Source organism: Pteropus alecto, unplaced genomic scaffold (assembly GCF_000325575.1).
Source record: "Pteropus alecto unplaced genomic scaffold, ASM32557v1 scaffold63, whole genome shotgun sequence".
Lineage (NCBI taxonomy): Eukaryota > Metazoa > Chordata > Mammalia > Chiroptera > Pteropodidae > Pteropus > Pteropus alecto.
In genome coordinates this window covers 1,175,999-1,190,619 of record NW_006434897.1, presented here as the reverse complement: position 1 = coordinate 1,190,619, position 14,621 = coordinate 1,175,999, and the positions used below count along the sequence as shown (strand labels likewise).

Sequence of the window (14,621 nt, the reverse complement as noted above, 5' to 3'; positions counted from 1 at the left end):
CAGTGGGAATAACTGACTATTGATTGGAGTTTGGTTTGTTTTTTTCCTAAAATTATGATGATACAGTGTTTGTCCCACTGATTTTTCTTCCCATTATTCTTTGCCATGTTGGAAATGTCTCTTATTTCTACGATGAGCAAAGATAAGACACACCACTTAGACGTCATCCCACAGAGATGATCACAAATGAAATGGTGGTGCTGGGGAAAGTTCTCATTAAAAAAATCACTGAAGAATAAGATTTTGGAAGGCAACGAGTTTATCCAGTCACTGACTTTTTTATTAAGCACATCCTATGTCACAGGCACTCTCCCATGTTCAATGCATCAGATACTCAGTTGAAGAACCAGGGAGACATGCTCTCAGCTCTGTGAGCTTATGTTTTTATTGACGGATGGAACACTACAGAGTGAACAGACAAAAACTCTGTACAAATTAATAATAATTATATTTATCACAGGTTACATATAGTGTTTATTGGGTGTTAGGCACTGTTCTAAAAAAATTGCATATGTTAACTCATTTAATCCTAATAACAGCCCTATAAGTTAGGTAATGTTATTCCAAATTTACAAATGAAGAAACACATATGTAGGTTAAATAACTTACATAATGTCATACAGCTAAAAATATAAAGAGCCAAAATATGAACCTGAATACAAGGCTCAGAGTCTGAATTCTTGATTTTATACTATAATTACAAGATAACAACAAGGGTCCTAGAGTAAAAATCAAGGTGCTAAGTTGGAGACCATTCAAGAGGAAGAATAATAATTTTCTAGATTCTACATTAGTGATTGGATTATTTGTTTTTGCATATATTTGAGTTAGACCAGTGGTTAATTTAACATTTCTAATTAACTATATAAGAATTGTTTTTATTGCAGTTAGAGGAAGCACTAATGTGATTCCTTTTAATATAGAATAACAAGTCAGGATGGACTAAAAATAATGTAACAAAACTCTAGGGATTCAATTTTAGTCAAACTTACATCCTAGAATTAATAATATAGTAGATAATAAATGAGATGAAAAAAATATAGTAGCTTTCTGTTGGATATATTTAGGTGTAGCCCAGGCTCTAGGCAGACATATTAACCATGGCATTTTCATCTGTTTAAATTCATAGAAACAAAAGGCAAAATGGTGGTTGCCAGGGCTTGGGCAGTGAGGGAAAGAAGAGCTGTTTTTGGCAATAGCATTCAAGTATTATAAGATGAAAATGTTCTGTAGAACTGCCTCACAGTGTGAATATACTTAACACTCACTACTGAATACTACACTTTAAATGGTTAAGATGGTAAATTTTGTTTTCTTAGCACAATGCTTTTTAAAGATCTTTACATAAGATAATTTTGCCCGTATTCAGCTTTGTTTTCAGTGTGTTAGGTAGACACAAAATTTGAACATTTTTCCTTCCTTCATAATGTTCTAAATGGATTGCTCTTTACTTTCCCTTCTATCCCAATATCTGACCTTTATAATGTAGAGAGGGACATTTTGTTGAGAGAAATTTACTGTATGTTTTTGATAGAGAAGGAACATTCTGGGGTTAGAAGCACTGTGTGCACAGGGAGCAAACCTAGAGTCTGCTTCGGATCACTTTGTAATTCGTGCAATATCCGCAGATGTCTTTCCTTTTTATGTTTCTCCTTCAGTAAAAGGCACTGTTATTCCCACTGAAGGTGAGGAATGACCCAATGCTCATCACACAGTACAGGAATGCTACAGCTGCTCAAATTGCAGCATTTATTATGTGAGACGAAATCTGAAGTACCCAAGTATTTCCTGTTCAGTTATGAAAGAAAAGATGTAAAGGATGGAGTTGTGTTGTTTGATTGTTTTCCTATTATGTGAGAAGAGACGATAACACTAATACCAACATGCAAGTGCACCTTTGTGGATATTCTGTTAAATATTTTGTTGAAAGAGCAGAATACATTTTAGTTTCATGATTCTCTATGCCTACTGGTTGGTGTTCTCTGTAAAGAGGTTTGAGAGGAATATAGTTGTATTAACTATGTTACCTAGCTTTTAAGTCTTGTATCAAATACTGTCTCCCTTAGGATACCTTTCCTAATAATAGTAGTTTTTAACTCCCAAACAAATAAACCACCCCCAGACATATACAGTTCTTACTTGTTGTGACTTATCTTACATAAATTTGTACCTTTTTTACAGAAATATTTTATTAATTATGATATTTATATAATTTTCTTGCCCCTTACCTCGTTAGATAAGCTCCTGTAGGGCAAGGGCTCTCTTGCCTTTAGTCTTGGTATATTTTTTGGATCACCTGTTTACATATGCATTACATTAACTGTTCTGGTTGTTCTCAGTCATATGAAAGTTATGCAAATCCGCTTTATCACTATATCCTGTTGCCTAACATAGATAGGCAGATTACAACTAATTTCTTGCTGACTGCAGTAAGTTTTTGTTTGTGTTGAATGGAAGTCAAACTTATCAGGTTTTCTGGCACATAGGAAGTTGTTTACAGCTGCTTTTTCATTGGTGTTATTGTTCACTGGGACTTGCCTGAGGAGGGTACTGTACACCAAACAGTTTACACTAAGCATTCATTTATTCATTGGCATTGGCTCACCGATCAGATGACTCATTTACCAGTTGTACCTAATAAGTAAATGTGGATGTCTGCAAACTCGAAATACCCTTGATGTCAGTCTGATATGTTTCATATAATATAGGTATCTTACCATGTTATTTATAAGTTTTAGCACCAACTAACAGATGGTCTGATCTCTCGACCATATAAACAAGGAGCTATGAAATATAATTATGTTTTTTAAAAAATTTTTTGAAAGGAGACCTCAGTCTTATCTTTGTTCTAGGGAAATTTGCAACCATTCTATAGAAGTAGAAAGGATACACTCACCCATCAGCATTTCTTAATCAGTAGGACATTTTTTTAAGATTAACATACTATGTAACTAAATTTTAGCATAAAATAAATTTTCAGTACTATCAGGGAATGATTTTAATTTAGTTGATGTGAGAGTACACAGGTTAAATATTTTCTAAAAGGAATGCCACTTATTTCTCACAGAAGAGGCTTATCTTTCACATAATATATTTTTGTTTACTTTTTCATAAAAATTATTTTTGTGAGGCATATAGTTTGATGTTTAGTAATGCCTTTTTACTCATGAAAATTGTTTTGCTAGAGGTAACACTGAGGTGAAATTATTATCTCATCCTTACTAAAAAGGTATCAAATGAAACTGTTAGTAATTTCTCTCTGGGTGGCCAATCTGTTGCTATAGAACAAGGGAACATCTTATTAATTGTTTGGTACAGCTGAGATAATGATACTGTTTTATCAAATTATTAAACTTCACAGAAGCATCTACTTTCATCACTTAAAAAAAATTTGGGGTAACATTAGTTTCATTAAAATAGTATTTGCTTCCTGTAACTAAGATAAAACCAAAAAGACAAAAAGAAAAAATAAAAATTACCCGATGACTCATTTTATATACATTTTTTTAATATCTTTTTCGAAATTTCTACACAGAAATTTAAATGCATTTTACATAAAAGAAATATTCTTACTTGCTATTCTGTTACTAAATTTATCATTTAAATAACATGCCATGAACATCTTTCTATGTCAGCAGTCTATACACCACTGCTGTAACTTATTATTATATTCCTTTGTTTTATAATTTACTTAATTTCCTCTTGATGAACATTTAGGTTTTTTTCAATTTTAGATTATCCAGTCACATTTCAGTGGCCAAAAAGGTTGATAGTTACTCTGAGTTAATGGTACATATGTCATAAATATTTTACTGACTACTAGTTATATCAGAAATTTAAAATCCACAGTTTATTAGATGACTGCTTCATGACTGTTACGTATGTGGACATATGTATGTATGTACACACTCACAAACAGCAACTCCTTGGTGATACATTCAGTAACCCCTTCCTCTTACCACTCCTCCCCACAGCAGCCTGCTGTAGGGCAATCCATACTCAGATTGCAGTTAAACTCCCTGATCTTGGGGACTCTGATTCCCATTGTTTTTCACATAACTTTTAAAAATTTAATTGTTACAAGATTCCTCCTTTCTTTCTCCTCTGTAGAATGTGCAAATTATGAATTCTTCCTCTTGCTCTTTCATTTTCTTAGGCCATGAATTGGTTTCTTTTCCTCTTTAACATACAAATCCTTGTTCAGTTATGACAATAATAATATCCCAATCTTCATGTGCCTAAGTATATCAATTAATTTCTATTTGATTTTTATCCTTGCAGGTTTAATAACAACTATCCTTAAGAATAATAATCACATATTAATTTTTCACTCTTTCGTTGGAAATTATCTCAAATATATTTAAACATATCTAATTACCCAGTATAAAATTTTTAAAAATTACTTATCCACCCAAATGATTGGTAACTCAATGTCAAACATATGGATATTTGAAAGTATCTAAATTTATGTAAAATTTTCCAGTTTATTCAAAATGGTGATTATTATATAGACGTGGTTAGGTAATTGTTCATGTAAGTAAGTAGTCTAGAACTTTCATTTAGGAAGATTTATCTTCTGTTAGTACTTTCGAATAGAAAAAATGAACTCATCACTTGAATTAATAAGTGACCCAACTTAAAAAATCTGCAATGCAAGGGGGAAAAAATGGAAGCTCACATACATGATATAAATTGAATACCTGGAAACAGCAACATCAGTAGTTCTGCAGAAGGGAGCCAGGTGCAAAAACAGTTCTGGAAGTGTTTGTTTCCACCGCCTCACCTCAATTCCAAGAAACATTAGGAGTTTTATTACTGAATGTTATCTTTTAAAAAAAAAACTTCCAGATTTTCATTTATACTAAATTTTAATTCAAATAAATGGATATAGGTTAATCACAATAGATTCATAAATAGGGCAGTACACATTTAGAAACTTTTACCTTTTAGAATGGTTAGTAAGCCTAGACTCCAGTGATTGCTTTCAATAATAGATTTTGTTTTTTGTTTTTGTAAAGAACTGCACAAGGGAGAATGTCCTAGCATGTCAGCATTTTTTAATTGCAATATAATAAGTTAAGGACATAATGGAATGAATGTGGACAAGTTTAGGCAATGTGATCTAGTGATAATGCAGTTAGGTATATTCATTCCTAAGTGAACAATCATTTTTTAAAGGTATTGATTAATCAACTGGTGACATTACAAAGAGATACTTACAAATGAAGTATCTCATCTTTACCTTCTTAATTCTTTTATTGTCTTAGATTAAGATGTAGAAGAATTTATGCATATAAAAGTAGTCAGTGAAACAAAGCTGAAAAGAATAATATGTTGAATAGCAAAGTAAGAAATAAAAGATCGATGACTACAAAAATGTTATTTTTTTCTTTTTTTATCATAGATAAGCAAATGGATGGAAACTTAGCAAATTGATATTTACAGTGAATTATGTTTAGTCTTGAACTTCGGGTCTCAAGAGAGATCAGGACTAGAAAGACCTAGTTTAATAGCAATTGCTATGAAAATGACTAGAGAATTTTAGCCAATTGCAAATTCAGTGTAGACCAACAGTGTTACTATTGAAAGCTAGAACCTTACTTTGCATGATAAAGAACTTTGGTATGAATATTTATGGTTTGCAAGGCACTTTGTTTTAAAGTTGTATTTCTTGAGATACTATTTACATAGTGTAAAACATGTTCATTTTAGTGTAATGTTCTGAGGTTTGACAAAGTCATACAGTTGTATCACCACAATGACTATTAAGATAGATAAACACCATTCCCATCATTCCACAGTTCTTTCATGTCCCTTTTAGTCAACTCTTGACCTTACCCCAGCCCCTAGTAACCCTGTTTTCTGACCCCATAGTTTTGCAAAGCATTTTTCACATAACTTTTTAAAATTTAATTGTTATAAGGTCCCTACAACCTTTATATTAATGACGCGTTTTTTTTCTTTTATAAATAAAGAAAGCAACTTTCCAAAAGCTACACTATATAGTAGTGGAGCCAGGACCTGATTCCTCATTTCTAACCCAGAATCCTTAACACTTCCCTTGACCCCCTCCAACTAGCCCCTTGCTCGTATGAGCCCTACTCTTCTCTGCATTGTTCAGTTACCTCCAAGAGGATCCTATATTAGGAGTCAGTATTTAACTTTCACTGTGACATACTGGACAGAGGGATTAGAGCAGTGTTTCTCATCTTTTTTTGTTTGTTTGTTTTTCTGTTATTGTTACTCTAAGAAGCCTTTTTAGATTTTTTCCAAATTACTATAGATATACTATATATTTCTCTGTACTATATATACTATACGTATCTATAAAAAGAGGATGTTCTCCCCCAGGAACCAGTTTGTCCCCATTGGGGGCAATATTACTACCACTGAGAATGCATAGATGAGAGCCGTAGTCTTTAACCATTGTCCCACCTGACATGCCTGACACATGACCCTTGAGTGAGTATGAGACATATTCAAAGTTAGATCCAAATTTTCACAGCACATAAAATTTTATAGTAAATAGCACAGACTTTTGGTATGACGTTCATGAAAACATCTTAAGAACATGTAGGTAAGTAAAATCAGCCATATAAAATAAACTTTAAATGTTATTTAACAGGAGAAATTATAATATCGCTAATCTAATTTTTTTAAATATTTTTTTTAAAGTTGGCTATTAATGTAGATCCAAACTTCAAGATATAATAAGGTGAACAAAGTAGTTCTATTATAGAGTAAATATTAATAAATCTTATTTTTGTTAAGTGCTGTAGTGAATATAGTGTATAGCTTTTAACATGTTATCAACGCAAATACAATTATTGCAAATGTATCTTGCCTTATCACTATCTGCCTTTCATTAAGCAGTAATAACTGAGGATCATTATAACCAGATGTCAGTGTCCTTAGTTGCCTTATGGCAATGTAGAGAAGATACATTTCTTTTTTTTTTCCTTCTGATTTTTAGCTGTGATAAAATACAAAAAAAAATTTACAGTCATAACCATTTTAAGTGTATAATTCAGTAGTATTTAATATATTCACAGTTTTGTGAAACCATCACTACCTTCTATCTCCATAACTTTTTTCATCTTATAAAACTGAAACTCTATACCATTAAACCTTAACTGCTCCCCAGAAGCCCCTGGCAACCACCATTAAACTTTCTGTCTTTATGATTTTGATTATTCTAAGTACCTCGTGTAAGTAGAATCATACAATATTTGTCTTTTCTGAGACTGGCTTATTTCACTTAGCGTAAATGTCCTCAAGGTTCATCCATGTTGTGCATGTGTCAGAAATTCCTTTTTTAAAGGTGAATGATATTCCATTGTATGTATATACTTTATTTTGTTTATCCATTTATCTATTGATGGATGCTTGGGTTGCTTCTACCTTTTAACTATTGTGAATAATGCTGCTATGAATATTGGCATACAAATATCTCTTCTAGACCCTGCTTTCAATTCTGTCCAGTATATACCCAGAAGTAGAATTGGTGGATCAGATGGTAATTCTATTTTTAATTTTTTAAGGAACCATCATACTGTTTCCCATAGCAACTATACCATTTTACATTCCCACCAACAGTGCACAGTTTTAGTTTCTCTACATCCTCACCAACACTTGTTGTTTTCTGTTTTTTTGATAGTAGCCATCCTAATGGGTGTGAGGTGTATCTCATCATAGTATTTATTTGAATTACTCTATTGATTAGTGATATCAGTATCTTCCATGTGCTTATTGGCTATTTGTATATCTGAAGAAATGTCTGTTTAATACTCTCTATATGTTGTAGACATTAGCCCTTTATCAGGTACCCGATTTACAAATATTTTTCCTCTCATTCTGCAGGTTGTGTTTTTACTCTGTTGATGGTGACTTTTGATGCACAAAGTATTTTAATTTTCATGAAATACAATTTGTCTATTTTTCTTTGTTGCCTGCGCCTTTGGTATCGTAGCCAAGAAATTATTGCCAAACCCAAAGCTGTGAAGCTTTTGTCCTATGTTTTTTTCCAAGAGTTTTGTTTTAGATCCTTGATCCATTGAGTTAACTTTTGTTTATAGATAAGGGGCCAACTTTACTCTTTACATGTAGATGTCCGGTTTCCCCAGTAGCAATTGTTGAAAAGACCATTCATTTCCCATTGAATTGTGTTGGCACCCTTTTCAAAAACTATTTGATCATATGTGCAAGGTTTGATTTCTGGGCTCTCTATTCTATTCCATTGATCTGTATGTCTGCTTTATGCCAATACCACACTGTTTTGATTACTTTGCGTAGCATAATAAAATTTTAGTAAGTTTCAAAAACAGGAAGTGAGTCATTTCACATGTAAGAGAGATTATATGGTATTTGTCTTTCTCTCTCTGACTTATTTAACTTAACATGATGCCCTCAAAGTCCATCCATGTTGTTGCAGATGGTAAGATTTCATTCGTTCTTATGGCTATATAATAGTCTATTGTTTATATATATATATTACATTTTCTTTATCCATTTATTTCCAGTGGACACAGCTTGTTTCTATTTCTTGGCTGTTATAAATAATGCTTTAGTGAACATGTGTTAAATACAACTTTTTGAATGAGTGTTTTGTTTCCTTTGAATAAATACCCCAAACTAGAACTGCTAGATCGTATGGTAGGTCTATTTTTACTTTTCGGGGAACCTTTATACTGTTTTCTCTAGTGCCTACACCAATTCACTTTTCCACCAATAGTGCACAGGGGTTCCCTTCTCATCCTCACCAATACTTCTTATTTTTTTTCTTTTTGATAATAGCAGCCCTAACAGATGTGAGGCAATGTCTCATTGTGCTTTTGATTTGCATTTCCCTGATGATTGACGCTGTCAAGCATCTTTTCATGAACCTGTTGGCCATCTATATGTCTTTGGAAAAATGTCTATTTAGATCCTCTGCCCACTTTTAAATCAGATTGTTTGTTTGCTATTGAGTTGTATGAATTATTTCTATATTTTGGATATAAACCTTTTATCAGATATATGACTTGCAATTATTTTCTCCCATTCAGTGGTTGTGTTATCATATTGTTGATGATTTACTGTGCAGAAGCTTTTAAGTTTGGTGTAGTTCCCCTAGTTTATTTTTGCTTTGTTGCTTTTTCTTTCTATGTCAGATTCAGGAAATCATTGCCGAAGACCTGTGTCAAGGAGTTGACCACTTATGTTTTCTTCTAGGAGTTTTATGATTTGGAGTTTATTTTTGTGTATGGTATGAGATAGTAATCCAGGTTGATTCTTTTGCATGTGGCTGTCCAGTTTTCTCAACACTATTTATTGAAGGATGGTCTTTTCCCCATTGTATATTCTTTTTTCCTTTATCAAAAATTGACTATATGGCCATGGGTTTATTTCTGGCCTCCCTATTCTGTTCCATTGGTTAAATGTTTTTACGCTAATACCACACTGTTTTAATTAATATTACTTTGTAATATAGTTTGAAATTGGGGAGTGCAATGCCTCCAGCTTTGTTATTCTCTCTCAAGATGCTTTGGCTATTTGTGGTCTTTCATGGTTTCAAACAAATTTTAGAATTTTTTTTTCTATTTCTGTGAAATGTGCCATTGGAAGCTTGATAGGGATTTCAATGAATCTGTAGATTGCATTGGATAATATGAACATTTTAGCAATATTTTCCAGTCCATGAGCACAAAATATCTCTCCATTTATTTGTGTCTTCTTCATTTTCTTTCATTAATGTCTCGTAGTTTTCAACATACAAGTACTTTACTTCCTTGCTTAAATTTATTCATAGGTATTTTATTCTTTTTGATGCAATTGTAAATGGGTTTGTTTTCTTAATTTCTCTTTCTGATAGTTAATTACAGTTGTAATTAAGATGGAGATCATGAGATAAGGCGATTATCCTGGATTATCTTGGTGGGTACTAAATGCAATACATGTATCCTGTAAGAAGGAAGTAGAGGGAGATTAGACATACATGGAGAAGAAGGCCATGTAAAGACACAGCAGAGAGAAATTTGAAAATGCAAGACTCGATTGAAGATTGAAATGATGCAACCATAGCCAAGGAACGCTGCCAGCCACCAAGGGCCAGGAACAGACTCTCACCTTGAGCCTCTGTAGGGAGTGTGCCCCTGCTCACACTTTAATTTCTGCCCTGTGATACTGATCACTCTTCTGGCCTCTAGAACTGCGAAAGAATAAATTTCTGTTATTTTAAGCCACCCAGTTTGTGGTAATTTGTTACAGCAGCCACAGGAAACTAATGCAGATGAATATTAAATACCTCAGTGTTGCTTTTTAAATTTATGTCACTGGTTACTCAATCAGGTTAAGTATGGTTTCATAAAATAATTGTCCAAGTGTTTTCTTCCGTGTGTTTTTCAACTCATGGTTTTTGTCTTTTTTTCAAATTTTACTTTCTTTTTGAAAAGGAATTTTTTACGTAGTCTTAACTACAAATCTTCTGTCAGTTGTCCATGTTAGTGAAGAGGTATTTATCTTATTTATATTATGGCATCTTATGCATTCTTGTTTTTTTCACCTTTTTTAAATAGGGAAATTTTTAAACATGCTCCAAAGAAGACAGAGTAGTGTAATCTTCTATGTACCTATCACTCAGCTTCAACGATTATCAGTATTTTTTCCTAACAGCATTCATCTTTTCCTTTACTTTTTGTCCTTTTGTATATTATCTAAGAAATCCTTAAAGATTGTGTTTCTATTATTTGTGTGGCTGGGTAATTCTGTCATGATAAAACACTCATTCTTTTTGTTGTAACACCTGTTCTGTATTGTTTTTATATTTGTACAAATATTACCTTATGTATAGTAATTTCTAATATATACAAATCGTTGCACCCATGTTCACCCATACCTCTTTCGAACAACATGCACTTTTCTTATTCAATAAAAGCTATTAGTTCAGATCTTGGGAACACACCAGTCATCCCAACAACATCATAAGGACTTCTTGTGTCCTTATAAGAAGTCTGATCAATCATTGTCAAAATATAAGCCTGAGACAGCTGTGCTGGAATTTTGTTTTAACAAAGTAATTACTCTCAATTTTTTTTCTTATTTCTAGTGTACCACCTGGGCTTGAAGGCATGAAAGAACAAGACCTCTGCAACAAGATAATGGCTAAAATACTAGAAAATTATAATACCCTGTTCGAAGTAGAGTATACAGAAAATGATAACCAGAGGCGTGAAAATCGAGCGAGGCTTATCATAGTAAAAGTAAGTGACTCTGATATTTAATTTTCAGGACTGCTGTATTTTGAATGGAAGATAATTTTATTTCAATCATTCTTCGTCATAAAAATTCCATATGGATATAACGTGGATTATTCCTATGTTGAATTCTTTTTATGAAATCTATTTTCTATATCAGGTGTTTGTTAACTGATATATATTCTTCTAAGATTGTAGAATAATTGTGAATTTATGTTTCCTTGCTGCTATAAAGTCATCTCAAAAAAAATGAGTCAGTTGGGTGCACCACCTTATTATGGAAGCCTGGTGTTAACAACAGGTATATGTGTTTATGTCTGCGTTCAGGAGTGCTAGCTTACTGAGTGGATTGCAAGATTCCTTTAGATCGTATTACTTTACCTTTTTGTCTCTCTTGTATCTGGCACATTTTCAAGTTCAACCTCAGATTTTAAGTCCCATATATGTAGTCCTTGGTAACTATCATCAGTAAAGGAAAGTATTTTTTAAACCTATAAAGAATCCTTGGCAATACTATCTAAATCTTTTTATACATTGGCTGATAATTTATAACATACCTTTTACACATTAGATAAATGCATGTAGGTCTCTAAAGACTTACAGTTGAGAGTCAGAGGATAAATATCCAAAATAAATCCTCCAGATGTGGGAAAAGAGAGAAGGCATCTTCTTTCTTTCTCATTTATATTAAGGTAAATCATGGTGGAGCTGATATGGGAGGTTCTCTCGGGAAGTTTCCTGAGACTTATCAAATTCACAGACCATACTATTACTCTTGTTAATTTACATGTCAGTGAATGCTAATAGGTACTTGGTGTGGGTATTGAAGGGGTATTTCTTCTTCGAACTGAGGCCATCACTTTGAAAAAGAAATAAAAGGTAATTGGTATCGAGTAGTACCCTATTAAAACAGCAAAAGAAAACCCAAACTAGATTTCTTAACTGCAGCTTTATGCAGCTTTGTATACAGTTAATACAATAGACTCCCTGTAAGAGGTAGATACATCTGAGAGGAACACACTTAACAGGAATCTTGCCAACCTTATAAAGAGAACTTTAAACTGAAATTTGAGGGAAGGGAAGAACAATATTCAGGTAAAGTGAAATACTTTGGAGGATATCAATTGTAACCTAAGGTGGAGGTAACACGGAAGCTGAGAAAATATCAGTGATTTGCAAGAGAAAATAAGAAAAAAAAAAAACACATATCAGTTTTGCTATAAAAATGTTAAATTATTTTTAAATTGAAAAAAAATTAAATTTGTTCCTTTGAACCCTATAGTACATTTGAACCCTATAGTAAATTTGTTCCTTTGAACCCTATAGTACACTTTTTACAATGTTAAAAAGTGATTGACTTTGTTTCAGCTCTCTTTCTGATAAATACTTTTTAACACTCCTACCTTTCAAGTAGGGCTGATGAAATAATAAGGTAATCCTAAACTATAATGAAAATAGATAAATATCTCCTAGGCAGGTCAAACTTGCTGAGCTATAGATAATCTCTGGAATATGTCAACAGGAATTTATACACTGTGCATATAAAATCACACTTGTTGAGAGATGAGGAAGAGTGCCCTGCTTGGAAATCCTTGAGCTCGTAGGTTTAAGCATGATGGAGAACACAGCATGAGAGTACAGGATAAGACACATAAGCTGATAATACTGTGGGAGCCAAATACAGATATCTTAGGTGGGTAAATATGACTGATACTCTTCTAATGCAAGTTTTGCATCTGGCCTAGAGGCAGATAGATGTCATGATTGGAAACTACACATCCATACTCTGGAAACATCATTCTCCTAAAGCAAAATATTTGATGCATTCTTTTTCCTGATCTTGCTGATTGTCTTATCGCTGAGAGGGTAGATAATGCAACAGGGGAATGTGATTTTATAAACTTACTTGTAACCAATAAGGATGAAATGGAAGTTATAGAAGTTACTTTAATAGGATGTGTCAATACCATTTTAGGGTCCAGAATAATAACATGCTAGCCACAGTTGGATATATAAAACTGGACAGAGGATCATACAGACACTAGATATAAACCAAGAGGAAGCTGGATTAAAAAGGAATTGGGAGGCTCACAATGAAATTATCATACTGAAAAACAGGAAAAATGGAAGGCCAACTGAAAAACAAGTTTTTGTTCTGATCATTCTCATGACCTCAATGGAAAGATGCGTATAAAAAGAAAACAGGCATAAAACAAGTGATAAAAACACAAGAATGAACGAGATATAAACTTAGGCTCATGAAAACTACTGAGGTATCAAAAAGCAGAAAGATATTTTTAAGGGGAGAGAGTACTAAACGTTTCCACTGACACACCTCTGTGTACCTTGGTAGGAAATAGAGTGTTGAATGTAATTTCTCATGATATCTTTGTGGGTGAAAAGGAGATTTGGGGCCCAGACAAGTATAAATTTTATTATATTTGGACCTGGATGAAGAACTTTGACCAGTAGAATGTAGATTGATGTTAACTTCAGGGAGGTCTCTGCATTTGTTTGTCATCTGTACTTTAATCGTTGACTTTCATGAACACAAACTTAGAACATATACTTAGCATATTTGCATGTGAGATAAAGTTGGAAGAATAGATCAAATATTGGATGGCTGCATGTGTAGACTAACAAAATGTGTGTGTGTGTGTGTACATGCCCTCGTGTGTGTGGTGCGTGTGTAGCCATTTCCCTCTTCTCCCTTGCTTAAAAAATTTTTTTTTTAATTTGGACTTTCAGCTCTGTGTTGAGGTCAGATGGGCCCCCCCCCCCAGCCCCAATGAATGATGAATCTTAAATGGTCTATAATACAGTATTATAATCACTCTCTAGTCAGTGATTGACTTAAAGGTTGGAAGAGAGACAGTTCTGGCCAAGGAGATATAAGGTAAAGTGCTGGAGGCAGAAGGCCTCTTGGAGAGATTTTCATCCCCGATTATGAAAAAGAAAGAATGATTTAAGAGATCTGAGCTATGGTTGCCTCTGGGTGGAGTTAGGGGTTGTGGCGGTGGTGATGATTAACTAGAAAAGTGTTCAAGGGAGCTCTCTGGGGTGATGAAAATGCTCTGTATCTCAGTAGGGATGGAGTTAGATGTATGCATTTGTCAAAACTTGTATGCATTTGTCATTCAACCATATGTTTAAGATTTATATACTTTACTGTATGTAAATTATTATTTTTTAATTTAAAAAGAGAAACATAGTAAGCCTCAGTCAAGATGCACACCTCTCCCATCTACTCTTGAATTTTTTCGTGTGAGGGTACAATGCCTAGAGCTGCTGCTACCATTTTTTGCCCTTGATGAATATATATCACTGACACTGAGGTTGGCACTAAGGGAGGAAAAAGCCTCTTTTCTTCATCACTGCTCATCTGCTGAA

The 14,621-nt window shown here is 33.4% G+C and overlaps 1 protein-coding gene across 4 annotated transcripts in view; it reads left to right on the top strand.

Annotated features, from left to right (window-relative positions):
- FAM13A (family with sequence similarity 13 member A) overlaps positions 1-14,621 on the top strand; it is a 240,562-nt gene that overhangs the window by 63,565 nt on the left and 162,376 nt on the right. For all 4 annotated transcript variants that reach the window (XM_015588464.2, XM_015588465.2, XM_006910727.3 and 1 more), the window contains one exon: positions 11,084-11,237. In XM_015588464.2, coding sequence (XP_015443950.1) covers positions 11,084-11,237 — 154 coding nt within the window. The remainder of the gene's footprint in view (positions 1-11,083; positions 11,238-14,621) is intronic.